Source organism: Electrona antarctica, assembly GCF_951216825.1.
Source record: "Electrona antarctica genome assembly, chromosome: 5".
Lineage (NCBI taxonomy): Eukaryota > Metazoa > Chordata > Actinopteri > Myctophiformes > Myctophidae > Electrona > Electrona antarctica.
In genome coordinates, this window is record NC_136810.1 from 35,136,915 (window position 1) to 35,158,691 (window position 21,777).

Sequence of the window (21,777 nt, forward strand, 5' to 3'; positions counted from 1 at the left end):
CGCACGCACGCACGCACACACGCACACACACACACACACACACACACACACACACACACACACACACACACACCATGTAACACACATGCAGCCACTATAGTACACACACTGATTTAATGAACCCCTCTCCTGTTCTTATCACCCTTTGGTAGTTGGGTTAAAGTAACCAAGCCTGCAAACAAGGTTCAAGGTTCAAGGTTCTTCATTAATTGTCTCCCGAGGAAGACATTTGTCTTAGACAAAGGGCCCACATGCAAGCGTAGCCCTTATGCCCATGTCGCCGCAGAGCAGTGCCAAACATAACTCCAGTCAAAGTATTTAATAATAAATTAAAGGGCTTCTCAGATTGAAAGGTATATTCATTCACAGATTGTCGGCCCCAACGTCCATCTACTGTATGTCACACATGCAACAAGCACACAAAATATAAGCATAACCGTACATACTGTAGCCCTCAAACTGAAATGGACCAATTCACAGGGACATTACGATGTCAAAGGGCATTTGCTGCATGTCATACCCTGTGTCTCCCTTCCCGTTTCCTGTCTCTCTTCACTAATACTATCCAATAATGTGTCGGTAGAGCTCTCGCCTTTGGACCACATGGTCAAAGGTTCGATCCTGGGCACCGCCAACTCAGCGTATGAGTAGCATGGCTTGGGTGTGGCAAGTCGTGCGGTAAGTACTGGGAGCTGATGGTAGTAGGTGTGGCGCTCCACCTCAGCAATCCATCTCCCAGGGGTCTAGCCCATTGTAATGGGGACAGACTCCCACGTGTTACCGGCTGATACCAACAATAAGCCACTCCCGACCTACTTACTTATGACCGGCTGAATTTGAAAAAGCAAAAAACAGAAAAACGTAATTCCTTAATCCTACATAATTGTCACTTGCCTGAGTACAGCCATGTACCAACAGTCAAAGCAGATATTTATGTAGCATACGTGACACGTCCAACTCCATGTGAGATAATGGTGCTCACCGTGCGGGGATGGCGCTGATGGGCTTCTTGTAGATGGTGATAAGTTTGTCCAACACGACATCGGCACTGGTGAAGACGCGGTACGAGTGGAGGAAAGTGTTGAGGAAGTCGATGGACAGGAAGCGCAGGTCAGTCAGCCTCTCCAGGAGGCGTTCCACACTGGCATAGCGAATCTGCAGCACCTTGCAGGAGTTCATCATCTTACTGAAGCGGATGTCCACGTCGTCACAGTACAGACTCGCGTCCGATCTGTGCGTATGACAAGATCGGCACGTTAAATCCACATACATCTCTTGTTGTACGTCAAATAGCGACACAATGCGTCATGTTGAGATAGCGTTGTGAGCTTGGAGATTTATTTTAGCCAAATAGTCACCTATTTTTGTTCGCCTATTATGATGACATAACTAGAATCAGGATGCTCATGTTCATGTTCATGTTGCTAAAGAACGAAAAGAGGGAGAAATACATTCATATTAAAAAATGAGGCTTACTTGATCATCTGTGGCACTGTGACTTTAGAGTTATCTTCGAAGGCGTTCATCATCAGTCCATTGCAGCGGATGTTATCCACACACTATAAGAACGATACAGAGACACAGAGAAAGTATACTTTAGGCCAGGGGGTGTTGTTGGAGTGCTGTATTCAATACAGCAATACAATACAATACAATATAATACAATACAGAAATCCTAAACACTTAAAGGACCACTTCACCACTTTTCAATATAATTGGACTCCTCACTAATGTTCATGATAAAATGCCACAATTTTGGTGTGATAATGGAAGCCATCGTTCTCATGATAATAAAAATCTAAATGTATATATATTTTTAATCTGCCTAACGATGATGTCACTGGTGGACGGGATTCTGAACTGCCCACAGCCCTCCTATGAGACACAGACTGAATAGATTTTAGGGACCAATTAAATTAAGATAATTATGTTGAAAAGTGGTTAAGTGTTCATTTAAACCCTATACTTGACCATGGCTCTATACTCCCCCTACTGTTTCACTCAACACAAAATAATATCTCTGCAGGAAAATAGCTGATCTATAAGTTGTAGATCAACTTGTAGATCAGTTATTTTAACCGAATGTTCCCCCAAGCATAGGGATCCTATATGCTTCATGTGGCTGAACTTAGCCGCGGTATCAGAGTGCGGGTGATGGTGATGCATGCTGACATGCCTGGCTGATGTCACTGGTCCATGCTGACTTCTCCTGCCTGGAGGAGGGCACCAGGATCACTGTGAATGACGGGATGTCTTTGGGCTCCACCACTATCTTGAAATCCAGGTGCTCCATGTCTTGGCCCATCTTGTCTGATTTAGCTAAGAGGCAAACACACACATACAGTTGGGTGCCACCAATATTGTCCCTTATCATTTGACCCATTTAGGCCTGACCTCAACATTTTTAAAAATCCTTCTAAATCCTCCAGTTTTCTGAAATAGCAGATCTACAAGCTCATAGCGCGCCACTCGGTGGCGCGCTATGAGCTTGTAGATCTGCTATTTTTCAATAGCTAAATTATAACATAGTTTAAAACACCAAAAGGGGTTCCCGCCCAAAATGGGTTAACTGTCCTTTTGCGCAGATCACGCAAACCTCAGCAAAAAGAAAAGGACAATATCGATGGCCTCCAACTGTATGGTTCAGTTGTAATTTCTACAAATACAAAGGACATTTATTTTCTTCTTTTTTTACAAAATGTCTCTTGTGACAATATAAAATGTCTTTTTATGAAAATAGCAAAAAAATTGCAGATCTACAAGCTCACAACGTGTCCTAGAGATGTGTTGTGAATGTGACTCGTGAGCCTGTAGGTCAGCTATTTTTACTATTTCTGATCAAGTATAAACAATGGCTTACGGTAAGTCAGTGGTTCCCAAACTGTGGTGCATGCACCCCTTGTGGTGCGCGAGCACCTTCTAGGGGCTTTGCGACATTAAAAGGCTAATGGTGGTGCTATGGTTTTATTTTAAATATTTTAACATATTATATAATATAGCCTGTATGCTGCATATATTTAATTATGCCATATTCAGGTTCATATATGTGCATATATGTGTATATATATATATAGGAAATATAGCTTATGCAATTTATACTTCCATGTGGGGGGGTGCGTCAGCTATATGTCGGGAGGTAAGGTTTGGGAACCGCTGGCTTAAGTGATTAAAACTAGGAAAAGACAACACTTTTATTTATCCCAATATTACAATAACCAACATCCCAGAGGATATCTAGTTTCATATCAAGATACTTATATAATATCAGTAACATTTGTTAGTACAAATGTATTAAAAAATCCATCTGGTATGCTATATTGCTGGTAAATCACTGCATATAAAAAGCGGATTCATTAATATGAAATTGTTTTAGTTACTGTAACTGCTATCCAACTATATATTTATTTTATCCTTTCAATCACTTTTGTATGTAACACATTTTGGAACACCCTCAGTAAGGAAGTGGTCCCAAATTTGGTGTCTCCCGGACCCAGACTTAGAAAACATTATGAATTAACAACTTAAACTTAAATAGTGAAAATAGCAATAGAAAAAAATTGTAAATCTTTTGAAATAACAAATTGTAATTCTTTGTAGGAAACAAGGGTAAATAAGGGGATATTTTCTCCTAAAGCCCCATAAAGAATCGTCCACAACCGTCCTATACACAAATGTGCACGGACCCAGTGTTTGGGAAACACTGCAGCATGGGATATAATATCAATAAATAACAGCACAGAAATATCATCATACATTATACACCACATTGCATGTTGCTACTGTACATTATAAATAAAACACTGAGGAACTCACACTCATCATCTGTTCCCTCAGGGTCCTCCAGAAGAGTGCAGTCTATAAGGGAAACCACTCCATTCTGACAAGAACACATGGTATACATTTAGTACTCTCACCACTGAGTTTATCCAGCCTCCTGTACAAAAGTGCAGTGTATTTAACGGTCTGGAGCAGTGGTTCTCAAACATTTTCATATAAAGGTAACCCAAATGATATGCATATATGGCTGTGAACACCCGATTGAGTGCCAGGGATGCGAATAAGAGAAACTTCATCAAGATTTGTCGAGACTTATTATTATTATTTTTTTAAATAGCAGATCTACTGTAAAAAACGTGTGAGATTGGGTCGTTTCAAAGAGCCAACTGTTCTTCATTTTGCTCTGGGCCCTGTTGAACTCCCTCAACGAACCTTGGTGTCCCTGGACCCCACTTTGAGAACCACTGGTCTGGAGTACACTTGTGTGTGGCAGTTAATGGGCAGCGCTTCAAAACAGTGGTCCATGCCACCGTCAAATTTTATTATTATTTAATTTTTAAATTTTGAATCAAGAAATGTACTTTAAATGTACAAGTGTGCAGCGTGTGCCTATTTGTGCATCAAGTGCCAGCAAGTGCAGCTACTGGATACACAGAACCGTGACCTCGATCTCCAACCCTGTTGCGTTTATCACCTGGCAGATAATCCATTCGCTTTCACTTTAACAATCACTGAGGCTCCAGCATTAGGGGTTTGAAAAGCTTCACAGCAGCTCAAGTGCAAGCTCAAGAGCTCAGGCCCACCTTGGTGAGATGGAGCTTTCCCCCAGAGCCCCGGGTGCAGATGATTAAATGCTTGGAGAAGAGGAAGCACTGCCTTTCTCCTTCTTTCTTAAGAGACAGAGAGCCTAGTCGCCCACGGGTGACCTTGCCCTTCTCACTCATTGGCACCTGGATGAGAGATCCTGTGTGTGGAATGGAATGGAATGTGCATGCACGTGTGTGTGTGTGTGTGTGTGTGTGTGTGTGTGTGTGTGTGTGTGTGTGTGTGTGTGTGTGTGTGTGTGTGTGTGTGTGTGTGTGTGTGTGTGTGTGTGTGTGTGTGTGTGTGTGTGTGTGTGTGTGAGAGAGAGAGAGATAGAGAGTAGAGGGAGAGGGAACAGAATGTAATGCATATAGTATAAAATAGAGAGGGAGAGGGGGAGATAAATTACCAAGCAGGAGAAAGAGATACATAACTTCTGTTGTGACTATAAGCCTTCCTTAATGTATTAATTAATTAACATTCACATGGAAAGATTATGATGAACTACAAAGGATAAAAGAACCACCCATTTTTCTTTGGCTTTTCTTGTCCGTCAATGCCTGTTGGGGATGGGTGACATTTACATTCCCCGACTCATCAACCTAGACCTCGGTAGAGCGTAATTCCACTCAGAAATTAAATATATAGCCCACTGCTAAGTACTGCTGTCGTCCTCGGGGGTGGACAGACTTTTCAAATCTAAAGCATTTTACCACAAGAACACACGGATCATGCGCTCATACGGTACATTTAAGGGTCGGGAAATCTGTCGCTGTCGTGATTTGGGATCTGTGGCTCCATTTGCCAGAAACAACAAAGTGAAACCACAGGTGCGATTACCTTGTCTTACGAACGTCTGGCTGGTGTCGAGGAGAATTTCGCAGCCTTCGACGATCATGCGCTCTATAGCCAGGTTCTTCCTGATGTTCTCCGTCTCGCTGACCTCGTCGTGCATGATTCTACGGGGAGGGGGTTAGGGTTAGGATCCTAAAACATTATTAAAAAAGACTCCTAAGACTACTACAGAGAGTGTGGATTGTATATTCCTTTCTATGTTGAGGAGGTAATTTGATTACTCTTGTTTGACCACTATGGGATCATCGGGCAGTATTATGCGTGTCTTAAGTACCAGGTCTTTTGACTTAACTTAAGACCTGGAGGCGTGGTCAATGCTGTTTGGCCACTCAGAATAGCCAAATGGCATTGATCACGCCTCCAGGTCTTAAGTTAAGTAATAAGACCTGGTACTTAAGACACGCATAATACTGCCCTATATAGAGTTCTAAATCCCACCAGAACCCTACCCGCCTTCGGGCTGGGCCTACATTTCATGCAAATTAGTCGGGCCGGGCAGAGCATCGGTTCTGTTAAAAAATAAATAATAATAATAATAAAAAATTAAAAAAAATCAACTGCCCCTAGCGGCCTAACGGTAAGGCAGACGGAAATGGAAGTAGATGCGTTATGCAGCTTAAATTGAACTTTACTCAGGTAGGCCTATCTAGTTTGCCGCCGTGTGGCCTTCCTAGCCTGTGTTATTAAAGAAAAACGGGCGACAATGGCCAAAACCCAATCGGCCATTATCTCTGGAATGGAAGGTACAAAGAGCTCAGTTCAAAATGTGTTGGATATGTGGCTTTGAGGACGAATTAAGCCCATAAGATCACCTTTTCGGGTTTTCAGGGCCTAAAAGTATGTTAATTGTCGGGCCGGACTGAGCCTCGAGCTGGCCCAGTACGGCCCAGTGAGAGCCGGGCGGCGGGCCTTCATTTTCAGGCCCGTTGAGAACTCTAGAATGATCATTGCAAATGCATGAGAGACACAAATAGTGTGCAGGAAGGAAGTATTTGGTCTTGATTTCATTACAGCGCATATAGAATGTGTTGCCGAAAATAACCAATCTACAAGTTCAAAACGCATCGCAGAGCAATGCGTTCTGAACTTGTTGATTTTCGGTGCACACAACCAACTACTCGGGCTTAAGGACAGCTTGCTTGTTTTCCACTATGAAGTGCTTTTTGGTTTTTCACAGTGTTGGACCGGCTGTACCTGGAGAGCTCCTCCAGCTTGCCCTTGGCATAGTCCAGACTGGTCCTCTCTACGTGTTCGTGGGGCGTGTGGGCCAGCAGCTCGTGGAGAGTGAGAATGTAACGGGGGATCTGGAGAGACAGAAGAGATAGCAGCACAGGAGTCACGCACGCACGCACGCTCGCAAGCACGCACGCACGCACGCACGCACGCACGCACGCACGCACGCACGCACGCACGCACGCACGCACATGCACATGCACATGCACATGCACATGCACATGCACATGCACATGCACATGCACATGCACATGCACATGCACATGCACATGCACATGCACACACATATAGAAATACATGTATAATGCATTCATGAAGACTTGCATGGCATACTGTACTATATTGTACATGGGATACTGCACAAACACACAAACACACACACACACACACACACACACACACACACACACACACACACACACACACACACACACACACACACACACACACACACTGACCATGGGGAGTGCTATGTACAGTCATCAGCAAAAATGTATCATCAACACAGCAGAGTAGAGAGTAGACCCCAGCAGAGCACAGACTGCAGTGAAACTGCATGCATTGCCAAAATACAAACAACTGCTTTTTGTGGATATTGTCGCTGCCGGGCAGAAACCTAGTATTTCCAAAATGTCATCTTTTTATGTTGTTTTTTCTCCGTACATGAATGCCCTATTTTATACTTCTTGGTATTGTGTCGCACAAAATCTGATCTACCAGGTCACAACGCACAGTGATGTGACGGGTTCTGAGCTTGTAGATCTGTTATTGTCGCCATTTTTAAATGGCCAAAATAGGGATACCAGGTTGAAAGTCTGCCTGTGGGTTTTATAAATATTTAAACAATAAAAAGCATTTTATTTAGTGGTAAGTATTTTTACCACTAGTGGTAGTGTTAAGCATTTCTTTTGCAGATTTGCCACAATATATATATATATATATATATATATATATAGTGGAATTACACTCTACCGATATATATATATATATATATATATATATATATATATATGAACACAGGGGCACAGGTCTCCACCAGGCCAGGTCAGGTTGTGGCCTCCTGGTGGCACTATAATAGGCCAATGTGAAAAGGGTGCCATTTGTTCTTACACCATTGATGGCAATTGGATGATTTGAGGCATTTTGTTCTAAAAAATTATTTTGCAAAAATCCACCTGTTGGTGGCGCTATAACAGACAATGTGAAAAGGGTGAGATATATTCCTCAGCCTAGTAGGAAAGTCTGTGAAAGATTTCACGTAAATGGCACGCTGCGTTCATGATTTGAGGCTTTTTGTTTCAAAAGGGCCAATCCTGCAAACTTTGAAAGCCAATGTTAGCCAATTAGGATGGAATATGAAATATTGGACAGATCCATCTTGAACACATGACTATAGAGATAGTGTGTAACGATTTGCGGGATTTTTGGGCAGAATCTGAGTTATAATCTGAGTTATATCAAAAAATGTTTTTCAAAAGTCGGCCTCCTTGGGGCAGAGGAAAATTTGGCATCGACCGGGTTAACGGTGCCGGCGATTAGCTGTTCACAGACGGACGGACGGACGGACGGACGTAAAAGAATATGAAAATGCAATTTATAATGAACTAGAGAAAGTGCCCTTATTATGGGCACAGGTCTCCACCTGGAGGATAGGACTGTGTGTGTGATGTTTGGCAAAATGTTTAGGAGTAATATAATTGTGTGTGTGTGTGTGTGTGTGTGTGTGTGTGTGTGTGTGTGTGTGTGTGTGTGTGTGTGTGTGTGTGTGTGTGTGTGTGTGTGACACGGCTTGGCCTGTTGTAGCGCCACCATGAGGCTGATTTGAAAACTGTCAAGTGGCATTTCTTCCTCAGTCTAGTGGGAATATGCATGCACAGTTTCACCGCAATCGGACGCTGCGTTGAGTAGTTGTGGCAATTTGTACAAAACGGGTACTCCTGAAAGCCAATCGTAGGCAATGAAGGTGGATTATGAGAAATCAAACAAACGCGTCTTGATCACATGACTATGGAGAGCATGTGTACCGATTTGGGTGAAATTTGGATGAAATCTGAAGGAGTAATATTAGAAAATGTGTTTTACATATGTCGGCCTCCTGGTGGCGCTATAAAGAGCAGATGTGAAAAATTCCAGGCAAAGGTTTTTCATTGGCTTCTAGGGAGTTGGCATACAAAGTTATCCACAGATCCGTGCAGTTAGAGGTAAAAACACTTTTCAGCGAATTATAGCGCCACCATGAGGCTGAGTTGCAAAATTTGACATCGACCGGGTTAACGGTGCCGGAGATTAGCTGTTCACAGAAGGACGGACGGACACACACACACACACACACACACACGGACGGACAGACGGACGGAGTGCAAAACATACTCTCTCCCCATGCCTTCGGCCTGGTGGAGACAATAATATTACAACGCCTATCACACAGGAAAGTGTATTTATAAAACGAATAATAAAAAGATCAGCTTAAATACTAAAATAGACGTAATAGCCTAAAGGCCTACTTATACCGAAAATATGCAGATCATGCCATCATGGGTGTATGTATGATTGCATATTTCTGTATTCTTGGTTATCTCATGCTAAAATCTGCTGATGCCTATATTGATTTTATTTTTGTTGAACTAAGTTCTATGTGGTTTTGTTTTGTAACTAAGAAAGTTACTCTTCAAATAGGGTAGGCATAATAAAGCCTCGGCTTCAGCCTACACCTTTTTGGTGTTACCTACCAGTATATGTTTAAAGCACTGACTGTGAATAAGGACCGTTTTCAAGTGACATGAATGGCAGACTCATCGTCAAATTTCTGTCCCATTACTTTCACAACAATTTGGAGCCTCTCACCCTCAAGCACTTACAGCTGACGTCACTAAAGTCAATGAGGGTTCAGGGCTCAGGGCTTGAGGGAGGCGATTGGAATTGGTCCTAGGTGAGCTTAAAAACCCTGCCCAATTGTTCAGCTGACTGCCACATCAGAGAATTACATGTGATCTTGTAAACACTGAATACACCCACATAGTAATGCAGCATATTAACCCCTTGAGTATATGTATGCACCCTTGAGCACAGCATGAAGCCACTGGAGTATATCTGACTGAACTAACTCTGCAAGCTATACGTATCGTAATAAATATACTGAATCCATTGGAATTGCCATTTAAGAAAATAAAGTTTACGCCTTCGCTGGCCGCACAAAAGAATGTCTCAGGATCAGTGAATTTTGAGCCAAATGTTTGGGGTCCAACTAACGGCAGCAGAGATGGATAGCACTAACCTGGAACATGGGGTAGGTTAGGAAGGTCTCCAGGGTCCTTTCCTCACAGTCAGGCTTGGCCTCGTACTGCTTCAACAGCTTGTCAAAGTCCCGGTTCTGCTTGCAGTGGGCCAGGATCTGCAGACTGTACTGGTGGTTCCGCACAAACTCCTGGTAGATGTTCAGCATGGGCAGCAGAATGTCAAACAGGTCCGCTGTGAAGGGAAAGAGCCCATGATGAAATATACTACTATTACTGCTGATCAGTAGTGGAAAAAGTACTCAACTGTTCTACTTAAGTAAAAATATCAAGACTGCAATGTACTGTATACCCCATTGCAAGTAAACGTTTGGAATTCAAAATGTACTTGAGTAAGTATAGTCATCAAAATGTACTTAAAGTACCAAAAGTAAAAGTAGCCTATATGCAATAATGTGTTTCAAGTTTTCAAATGTATAAAAAATCTTTTGAAAATAGCAGATCTACACTATATTTACTAATGCTTATTGCTTATAACTCAGGAAGTAATAGGGGTCTTGTAAGTAAGCTATAATGGACTTATGTAGTTGAAAAAGGACTCTACAATATATGTGAAAGAGCGATGGGAAAAAGAGATGGGCATTGATATGAAGTGATGAAGTATGGATGAATACATGAATACAAAACGCAATCAACGACCACTAATTCCTAGACTTTTGTTGGAAAAACCAGATTTGCGTCTTTATTACTCCAAAACAGAAGTCCAAACAGACTGGCAACCATATGGACTGTTGGAGAGAATGTGGAGATACAGTGGTTGATCATGCACATGTCTTTTGGTCTTGTCCTGTAATTCAACCATTTTGGAAGGAACACTTATCTCAAACATTATGGGTTTTGGAATAGATTACATTCACATCTTTGTACCTAGGACAACTCCCAGATGGGCTAAATCAGGATGACTCCTACTTACTGTACTTAAGATTTTACTTGTAGCAAGCAAAAAACCTATTACAAGAAACTGGTTACAAACGAATTGTCCTACTGCTGACCTATTTATCAACATTGTGAAACAACTGCATCTCCTAGAACAGATGACCTATTCTTTAAGATTGCAAAAAGAGCTGGGTGAAAGAAGATGGGAGAAATGGATAGAGTATTTAGCTGGGGGGCGGATATGGAGTGAATATTGGCTGTGTCTTTCCTGTTGTCAATGAATGTAAGGATTCCAAAATTCTGTAATATGTAGTATTGTTGGTTGTTGCTGTACATCAGGGGTGGGCAACTTTGACGATGGAGAGGGCCACTATATTTCCACACTCACTCCCTAGGGCCATATATTACGTAGCAAAAATAGCCGATCTATAAGATTAGATATCTTAATCTAGATCGGCTATTTTTGCTATATTCTAATTGAAATCTTGAATTATTTTTTGCTATTTTTGAATTGGAATCCTGAAAAATGTACATAATACTTGTGTTATACACAAGAATTTGTGTTGAGCATTGAGCTACTAATTTAGACTGAAGTAATTAAAGTGGGTCATGTTTGCATGTTGTGGAATTGTAACAGCTGAAACCAATATTATATCAGTATTCTGACATTAACCTGAGGGCCACATTAAGTGAAGGTGGGGGCCGCATGTGGCCCCCGGGCCGCCAGTTGCCCACCCCTGCTGTACATCCTACAGTATGACTTGATCTCTTCTGTTTTATTGTTTTTTAGTTTTTTCTGTTGATGTTTTTGTTTTATTGTTTGCCTTGTGTGTCTTTTATGTCTTGTCTTGCATATTCTAAAATTCAAAAATAAAGAGTTAAAAAAAGAGAAGAGAATAGCAGATCTACGAGCTCACAATGTGTCGAATCGCAAAGAAGTAAAAGTATTGGAAATTGGAGAGCAAATAGTAAAGTAAATACTTAAGTAAATGTACTTTCCACCACTGCTGCTGATACTACTATATTACTACTAGTAATAGTAATAATCAAAACCATAATAACCATGAAACACAATGTTATTTACAGCAAGTACAATACATGAAGAATACTTCAATAGATTAAAAAGATGCAGTAGGTGATATACTACAGCGGCAGGGCTGTCTCTCCAGCTCTTTAGTAAACAGAAACTACATATTCAGGAGTGAGAAGAACTCATACAGTATGCTGTATGACACCAACAAGAACTCATACAGCATGCTGTATGACACCAACAAGAACTCATACAGCATGCTGTATGACACCAACAAGAACTCATACAGTATGCTGTATGACACCAACAAGAACTCATCTCATACAGTATGCTGTATGACACCAACAAGAACTCATACAGCATGCTGTATGACACCAACAAGAACTCATACAGTATGCTGTATGACACCAACAAGAACTCATACAGCATGCTGTATGACACCAACAAGAAGAAGAACTCATACAGTATGCTGTATGACACCAACAAGAACTCATACAGCATGCTGTATGACACCAACAAGAAGAAGAACTCATACAGCATGCTGTATGACACCAACAAGAAGAAGAACTCATACAGTATGCTGTATGACACCAACAAGAAGAAGAACTCATACAGTATGCTGTATGACACCAACAAGAACTCATACAGCATGCTGTATGACACCAACAAGAACTCATACATTATGCTGTATGACACCAACAAGAACTCATACAGCATGCTGTATGACACCAACAAGAAGAAGAACTCATACAGTATGCTGTATGACACCAACAAGAAGAAGAACTCATACAGCATGCTGTATGCCACCAACAAGCGAGCAGACAAAATTGGAACTGCAACACTATAAAGAATGCTAAATGGGTATAGTCTCTCCTCATTGGCTGAATTTAGCAACCCATCTGAACATTTATTGTTTGTTTATTAAAGAGCTGACAAGACGGGGAGACCCCTGTTACTGATCAAACACTCTATAGCAATGATTACTAATTTCTTTTAACAAACAAATATTACTATGAGTAAAACTGTCGGCTACAGGTACATCTTTACCCCAGATTTAAAATGACACTCTGTTTTTACAGTGCATTCAGGAATGATTGCTGCAGTGCTTACCCAAGACTAATGTTGGCCAGCTGGCTATTCTTGCTTTTAGGCCCTGGTAAAATATCTGATGCAAAAACATGATCGTTTCACTGAAAAAAAGAAAGAGAAAATGGGCATAAATAAATATTAGTGAATATTCAGATGCCTTAAGCCTCACATGACCTCACACAAACAGCTCATTACACAATGAATGTAGCCATGAGATAGTTCACATCATCTCTCATGCAAGTCTTACATAATCCACCAGATTTATTCATCCATTAACCACAAAGTTTTCAAAGAATTTCAACATTTTATAATAAAAATAAAATCATAATATAAATGGTTCATTTATATAGTGCCTTTATAATGATTGTGCATTACATTCACCCATTCACACACACATTCATACACCAATGGTGGAGGAAACTATGCAAAGCACCAACCTGCTCATTGGGAGCAATTAGGGGTTCAAGATATTGCTCAAGGACACTTTGACATTGACTCTGGGAGGGAGCCTGGGATCGAACTATAGGAACTTTCCAGTTCCCAAGCGGCCACTCTACCTCCTGATCCACTGCCGCCCCGGCATAATAACTATATCAAATAACTAAAACAGCCTATCTGCTTGTATTGTCTATATATTTCTTGCTACAAAATGTACTACAAAATATATAAGGCTTAAACTGTAATCTGTGATTTAGAATCAGCCTCTCAGTCTGAATGGGTTAAGTTACATGGAACCCATGGTTCCGCAAGCTAGTGTCTACTGCTGAGCTATAACGGAGAGTTCTTTGCTGACGCTAATATACTGCATTTCGCTCTCAAGTTCACGGAGGCACCTGTTGAGAAATATGCTGCTGACGTCATCGTGGGTGATGGGGGGCTTCTTGGAGCTGGCCGCCATGCGGAGCGGCCTCAGGAAGTTGTTGACCAGGATGTGGAGCTGTTGGACATACTCTGCCTCCGAGTCCACCATGCTGAACACCACCTGGTTCCTCTTCCGCATGCTCTCGGCATGTGGCGAGCGAATGTAGTCCTGGATGATGGTCTTCCACTTCCTCCTGCAGATCCATCCTCGCAGGAAGCTCTGCACCTGTGGGTGGATAAGGGTTTATAATGATGAGGCCTTTCTTATCATGACTCCGGAATATTCATATTATTTAGCATTTATGTTAAACTAAAGGACCATAAGGGTGTCAATACATGTCATGTCTATTCACAGCTGAAACATACTGTAGCTGTAGACTACTTACCTGTTAAGATCTTGGCGCTCGGCGCTGCGCCAAGATCACGTTTTCACGCCTTTTTTAATATCAATTGATTACGGTGATCAACTATGTCCTGTGTCCGGTCATAACACTCTGATTCCGGTGCGGTCTTATATGCTGTCTATGGGGACGCAGCTATTTGAACGCTAATAACTCAGATTCTTCTTTTTGGGTCAAAACAAGCTAGATTTGTTCCTCATTTCCCTAAATGATATGATCCTAGCTTACAAAAAGTATGTTTTGGGTGGATTTGTGGCAGCCGTTAAATATCGATTTTTTTTGAGGGGCGCTAGCCCCTCCTATACACAGGTTTAATGTTTGTCTTTATAGTTCAATGTTTGTTTTGTAGGCTAAACGCCATTGACAATGAAGGGAAAATTCATAATGTAACTCATTACGTCATATTGTCTCTTTATTGTTATGGCGTTTAATGTTTGTGATGGCACCGTTTGTTTTATATCACATTACATCACCTGGTTCTAGGTGCAACAGATAAAAACAGAAATGAACCGGAAGTGAAGTTTTCACAAAATACAGTATATCTTCCCTTACAGGGATCCCTGGCACAAAATATTTCCGAATTGGGGTCCGCGGCCACATCAATTTGGAGGCCCTTAAAATGAAAATGTTAGAGATCTCCTTACTTTTTTGATCTTCTTGATTTCTGAGTCATCGTCACTGGGAGCTGCTGTAGGGCTGGCATGGATCTTCTCGTTGTCTTTGAGCAACCCAGCAATCTGCCGTGTACACATCCACAAAACGGACCCTGTCATTCACACACCTCCTCATGTCTCCTTGCCAGCACGTCAGCACAGTGACTGAGACGACAAACACCATTTGGGGCCTGTCAACACTGTCACAGCACTGAAATGTGCACAGTCAAATCCTGATTGTTAATTTGACACTGACAGTGTGAAAATTGACCGGCACGGGTCAATTTTCACGTTGAATACACTCAGGGCTTTGCTGTGTGAGGCTGACACCATTACTACTGTCTGCTTGTTTGATATCTCTGCATCAATGTTTATTCACACTGGTCATAAATGTAATCTCACCATGTGCCATGTAAACACCGGAACAAGAGCATGGAACAGGCTTGAACTGTTTGAAGGTAAAGTGTCTCCATTTACTTTGTTTAGCGTGTGAGAGTTAATTATCTTTGCGTTTTGCAGGAGAGAGAGGCAGCATAAAGCCCTGTTCATGCATATTCAGAGCACAATTTCATTTCAAGCGTCACATTTGCACATTAAAGTAAAATGACTATTTGATCTGAAGAATACAGCGGGGGAACATCGCTGTATTGGAGGGTTTGTTCGGAAAGCAGAGGTAAAGTGGAGCATGACGGCTCCTACAGCACAACAGCAATCATACAGGATGGAGCTCCATCATATCTCTCTTCTCATTCACACGCATTCACATACGAGAGAAATATGAAGACAATAAGCAGAACAATTCATCTGATTCCCCGCAGATTCATTGGGCTGTTGGCATGCAGACCAAAGCACAGGAAACACTAACCACTTTCTTTCGCCAAAGATCTCTGCGGGGCATGAGGCCTTGTCTTTTTGGAGGTGGATCAAAATTGTGCATGTTGCACAAAAATGTGTTTGCTGTACACATTCAGACAGTGCTCCAAACAGAGTATAATCCTGTGTGTTAAAGGAGTAATTCAACCGAAAAATATCATTTTTTAAGTTCATGCAGTACCCATACCCATACCCAACAAAAATAAGTGTTACAGGTACAGTACTCTGTACTGTACCTGTACACAAGATGTAAGAATAAAGTACAACCTTGAATGAAGCCGTCCAGATAATCTTTTCCTAAGCCAATAATTTCATGACCGAGTCATCTGTCAATAGGAGACTTAGTGGAGACTCAATAGAGTGATTGACTAATTGAATACTGTATTAGACAGAACTGTAAATTACAGTCAAACACTTGGTCTAGCACCAAAAAAAGTCCTTGCGGTCTTGTTTCCATTCGGGAAGGGGCACAGAGAGCATTTTATAACTGGGGGGGGACATTCATGAGGGGGGATATCCCCCCCACTTTTGCGCAAAATTACGCAGATAATTGCATGAGGAGGGGGAGACATCCCCTCCACTTTTGCACAAAATTACGCAGATTGTCCGCGTTTTTTAGCGGATTTCACTGCAAAACACTGCCAACACAGCAAAACACATGCAGCAACAGCAAAGCCAGCCATCCTTATACCTGATTGTGTGTGCTGTAGAAAAACTGTGGCTTGAGGGCACAAGCAGCAGTGTCTGCCTGCAGCCTGCTTACTGCATATTGGTGTAATGCAACGGAAATGGTGGACATTTTATTTTGAAGTTTCAAACGGTTTCAAGTTGAAACACCGGTCTGAAGTTTCTGAACCAATCAGAGCGTCGCATCCCTTCAGGCGATGGGACGGTAGCTAGGGTCGGTAGCTATGCTATACCAGCGCATGCTGTGTGTTTGTTTACAATTCAGATAGATGGCCAGCTGTACCAGTTTACTGTTATGTGGCTTATTTCTACCCTATAATGTTTTCAGATACATATTTTAGCGTGATGATTAAGTTGAAACCGAGTAATACACTCTCTGGATGTTATCTTGAATGGGAATAAAAACGGAGGATTTCTGTAATCAGTAGCAGCTGTGTTTGCCTGTTTGGACGGATGCGGAGATATGGGGAATTAAACGGGTGAGCTTCATTTTTATTGGCTTTTATCGATGTGGGCCTCGACACGTCATCACGCAGCACGTTTTCGTTTTCAGGAAGTAATAAAAAATATATTTTTATGGACGTTTCATATAAAAACACACAAAAATGAGAATTTTCCCATTTCTTTGGCATCCATTGTAAGGTATGCCCATATGATGACCACGGAGATGGTCTAAAAGTGTGAAAAACACCTTTAATTCTTATTCTACATGCTGAGACATCAGGCATGATTGTCCTCTTCTTACCATTGATGATTGACAACATAGGCTATTCAACTAATGTCATATGGACTCAACTGTTCACTCTTTGATTTCAATAGTTTGAAAAAAATTCCCAAAGATCCAGGCTCCAGTACAGCTGTTTACATCTGACTGTCACTTTAGATGTTACCTAATCCCTTACGTATTCCCATTAGTGTGCGTGGTTGTCATGACAACGCAGAGCGTTTGTCAGGAAGTAAGTAGCCTAACAAAACTTACAGTCAAAGGGTTTTATTCCTGTACAAAAAAAATGAAAATAATTACTAAACTAATCAAAAAAACAAAGCAAGCAATTGACTACTAATATGACTGTCTATGTATTGTTTGGGGACAGGTCGATTTTTAAAAAGTGTACCCCTGAAGAAAATGTATGTACCCTGGTATAAAATGCCAAATGCTCTGTGTCTAACTGAATGCGTGCCTGCATTCGGGTCCCACCGGAGACGCCGCCGGTAAACAAATTATTGGCTTAGGAATGTGACAAAAACAAAGAAATCTCCATGATTTCAATGCTTCATGGGCTGTGTAATTGATAGAAAATAGGCAATTCTTTGGGGTGAACTACTAGTTTAATGTAAGTCTGAGAGTGTACAAATGGAACCAAATGGACCTATTTGTTACCCTTTGTACACTCTCAGAGGTATAATTAACACTTATGATTTAACAGTGTAGTGTGTTGAGTAACTTACGGTAATGTCGCTTTGACGAGCCTACACACTACCAACATGTGCAGGATCAATAAAGAACTTTGAACAAAACGTTGTAGAGCATTAGGGTTCTCAAAGTGTGGTCTGGGAACCCTCAGGGCTCCTTGAGAGGGTTCATCTAAATGAGTTAATATAGCATCAAAGCCAGTTTAACCAGTTTAATCCCTATATACTGTACACAAATCTCTTGCATAAAATCTTTTGTGTCCGCGGCCAAATAAATTAATTTGGGGGCCCTTGACATGACAACGTTTGAGAACCACTGCTGTAGAGTGTAATATAATCAGTGCAAATGAATATAGTGATTAGTTTATATAGTGATTATAGTAATTATTTGATTATAGTGATTATATATTAATTATATTAATATAGTGATTAGTGAATATTACCTCTGATTTGAGCCTCTCAATCTCTATTTCCCCATCTTCTATCTGTTGTCGAAGTTGCTTAGCGACTGTTTTCTCTGTCTCCACAATCTGAAGTAGATGTAGATACTTCTGCGTGAGACTCTCGTGCTCATTGGCCAAGTTCCTGTAACTGTCGCCACGCACGCACGCACGCACGCACGCACGCACGCACGCACAGACAGACAGACAGACAGACAGACAGACAGACAGACAGACAGACAGACAGACAGACAGACAGACAGACAGACAGACAGACAGACAGACAGACAGACAGACAGACAGACAGACAGACAGACAGACAGACAGACAGACAGACAGACAGACAGACAGACAGACAGACAGACAGACAGACAGACAGACAGACAGACAGACAGACAGACAGACAGACAGACAGACAGACAGACAGACAGACAGACAGACAGACAGACAGACAGACAGACAGACAGACAGACAGACAGACAGACAGACAGACAGACAGACAGACAGACAGACAGACAGACAGACAGACAGACAGACAGACAGACAGACAGACAGACAGACAGACAGACAGACAGACAGACAGACAGACAGACAGACAGACAGACAGACAGACAGACAGACAGACAGACAGACAGACAGACAGACAGACAGACAGACAGACAGACAGACAGACAGACAGACAGACAGACAGACAGACAGACAGACAGACAGACAGACAGACAGACAGACAGACAGACAGACAGACAGACAGACAGACAGACAGACAGACAGACAGACAGACAGACAGACAGACAGACAGACAGACAGACAGACAGACAGACAGACAGACAGACAGACAGACAGACAGACAGACAGACAGACAGACAGACAGACAGACAGACAGACAGACAGACAGACAGACAGACAGACAGACAGACAGACAGACAGACAGACAGACAGACAGACAGACAGACAGACAGACAGACAGACAGACAGACAGACAGACAGACAGACAGACAGACAGACAGACAGACAGACAGACAGACAGACGCACGCACGCACGCACGCACGCACGCACGCACGCACGCACGCACGCACGCACGCACGCACGCACGCACGCACGCACGCACGCACACACACACACACACACACACACACACACACACACACACACACACACACACACACACACACACACACACACACAATTATTGTAGGCCTACAGTATGTTAATACCTCCTGAGAACTGTCCGGAACATTTTGTCCTCTTATACATAGACTTTTATATGGGGAGGGCGTAGTGACGCGTTCGGTAGGATTTTGGCTTATTTGGTGCGCCATCTTCCTGCCTACATGTAGGCTAGTAGGATGCTAGGCTACTTGGCTGCCAGTCTGTAGTTCGTAAGTTTGCTTGTCAGTGACGCTGGTATGCACACTGTCACTGCAGTACACCATCTTTCATCTCTCCTATCTTTGACTTGTCACAACTCTTCTACTCTATGGCTCTGGATCGACGGTGGTATTATGGTTTGGCCCATAAACACAATGTTTTGGGCCAAACCAAGAATTAGAAAGTAGAAAAAAACGGCAGGTTACAACACTTTTTTTGTTGTTTTTCTTCTTTGTAATTATTTGTTTGGTCCAAAATATTGTGTTTGTTGTCATGATTTGTCACGACTCGAGTTGGCTTTGTACGATGCTTAAAAGGTTTTTAAATAAATACTTTTTGAAATATCTATGGGAAAAATGCATTGGGATTCATTTCCTGCAGGCCTGGCGTCGTCATGAAAGGGGGCGGGACTGCGACGCTCTATAGCGTACTATAGCCTACTGGTAGGCAGGAAATGGTATATATGTGTTAATCATCATATTGTCAGCTTACCTGGCATGTGAGATTGCTGCCACCCATTCGTCACAGTCCTTTACGTCCTCTGTGCGTAATTCAAGTGCCTTCTGGTTGTCATGAGTGAAGCTGACTGTGAAATAGTACTGAAAAACACAATGAGGAAAATGTCACAGAGAAAATCACCATTGTTAATGTATGCATTTCTAACCCTGTACACTCTCTAACACTCAGGGTTTTACTTATGTTATTGGCTAATATTCAACAAGGGCATACACCATCAACCTGCACATAATAAGTGCCCTGTGTTTATAATACCTAGTATAGTATATAGTAACCAAGACATGTGTACCATATATGGAGTCTACCCTAAGTGACTCAAGTGCTTTTGACTACACAGTAAAATCCATACACTATATGAGATAACACTGATGGTTTTACTATGTACATGTTTATGTCCCTCACAGGAGGCATAGAAGTACACAGTAAAACCCTCAATGTTAATCCATTTGTAACACTGAGAGTGTACAAATGCACTCTCTCATTTGCACACTCTGAGAGTTAAGCCCAATAAAACCTGTTGCGAGGAGTTGCATGGCGACCCATTGGTGTGGGTGGCCGGGCCATTGAATTGAACCAGTTGAATCACTTGGGTCAACTTGGGTCAACTTGGGTCGACATGCAACAGGACATATCACACTGCTGGGACGAACGCTAAAACTTTGGTGTGGTTTTGGCTTTAAATTACAACTCAGGATTTCAGGACCAGATAAGAGGAAGAATCCAGTGGTGGAAAGTAACTAAATGCATTTACCTTTAAAGACGGGAACCCATTTTTGGGTTCTTGTTGCTATGTACATATATAGCAACATAATATTTTTGTAATTTTTGAATAAATATTTTAATATTTTATATATAAAATAAATACGTTTTTCCAGAAAACAATTTTGAGGTAGGCTATTTGTACTTTACTTGAGTATTCCCAATTTCCAATACTTTTACTTCTACTTCACTACATCTCGTATCTAAATATTTTACTTTTACTCCACTACAATTATTTGAAAACTTTAGTTACTACCGGTAGTTACTTTTGATTAGTATTAGATTTTTAGATATTAGATTTCAGCCATTTGAAAATAGCTAATTCACAAGCTCACAATGTGTAGTGATGCAACGCATTGTGACATGTAGATTGTAGATCTGCTATTTCCAAAAGATTTTGATACATTTGACATTGACAAACTTGTGAAATGGGACATTCTCCACAATGAGTACTTGTTACTTTAAGTACTTCAAGTACATTTTATTTCAACATTGCAGCATTGATACTTTCACTTAAGTTAAACATTTGAGTACTTTTTCCACCATTGGAGGAATCCATCAATTCTTTACTATACCACCAGTAGTGATGTGGGCATGCTGAGTGAGGGGAGGCCTCCCCTTCCCCAGTTCCTGGGATGCTCTGGTTCCCATGAGGAAATAACACAACCCAGATGAAAGCTGGAGGCATGGCCGAATTACATAACATGTGCAATACCTGTTACCTAGCAACTCCACTGGCGTGAACAGATATACTGTAGGCTCTTTTTAGTTTCTCGCCTCACTCACAGATAGGTGTCTGTATGTTGTGTGTAATTCCCTGCCCCAACTAGTTATTTATTATTATGTTT

At 41.7% G+C, this 21,777-nt stretch overlaps 1 protein-coding gene across 2 annotated transcripts in view; it reads right to left on the bottom strand.

Moving 5' to 3' along the window:
* The window catches only part of rasgrf1 (Ras protein specific guanine nucleotide releasing factor 1), a gene marked incomplete at both ends in the record, with an annotated part of 37,568 nt that overhangs the window by 5,611 nt on the left and 10,180 nt on the right, over window positions 1-21,777 (bottom strand). The window contains 13 exons of one of the 2 annotated variants that reach the window (XM_079500597.1): window positions 983-1,231; window positions 1,477-1,559; window positions 2,177-2,310; window positions 3,814-3,877; window positions 4,581-4,741; window positions 5,422-5,540; window positions 6,631-6,740; window positions 9,944-10,137; window positions 12,979-13,058; window positions 13,791-14,044; window positions 14,864-14,956; window positions 18,289-18,436; window positions 20,147-20,253. In XM_079500597.1, the coding sequence (XP_079356723.1) occupies window positions 983-1,231; window positions 1,477-1,559; window positions 2,177-2,310; window positions 3,814-3,877; window positions 4,581-4,741; window positions 5,422-5,540; window positions 6,631-6,740; window positions 9,944-10,137; window positions 12,979-13,058; window positions 13,791-14,044; window positions 14,864-14,956; window positions 18,289-18,436; window positions 20,147-20,253 (1,796 nt within the window). Of the gene's footprint in view, window positions 1-982; window positions 1,232-1,476; window positions 1,560-2,176; window positions 2,320-3,813; window positions 3,878-4,580; window positions 4,742-5,421; window positions 5,541-6,630; window positions 6,741-9,943; window positions 10,138-12,978; window positions 13,059-13,790; window positions 14,045-14,863; window positions 14,957-18,288; window positions 18,437-20,146; window positions 20,254-21,777 lie in introns of both variants that reach the window. The other variant, XM_079500596.1, reaches the window with a different exon arrangement.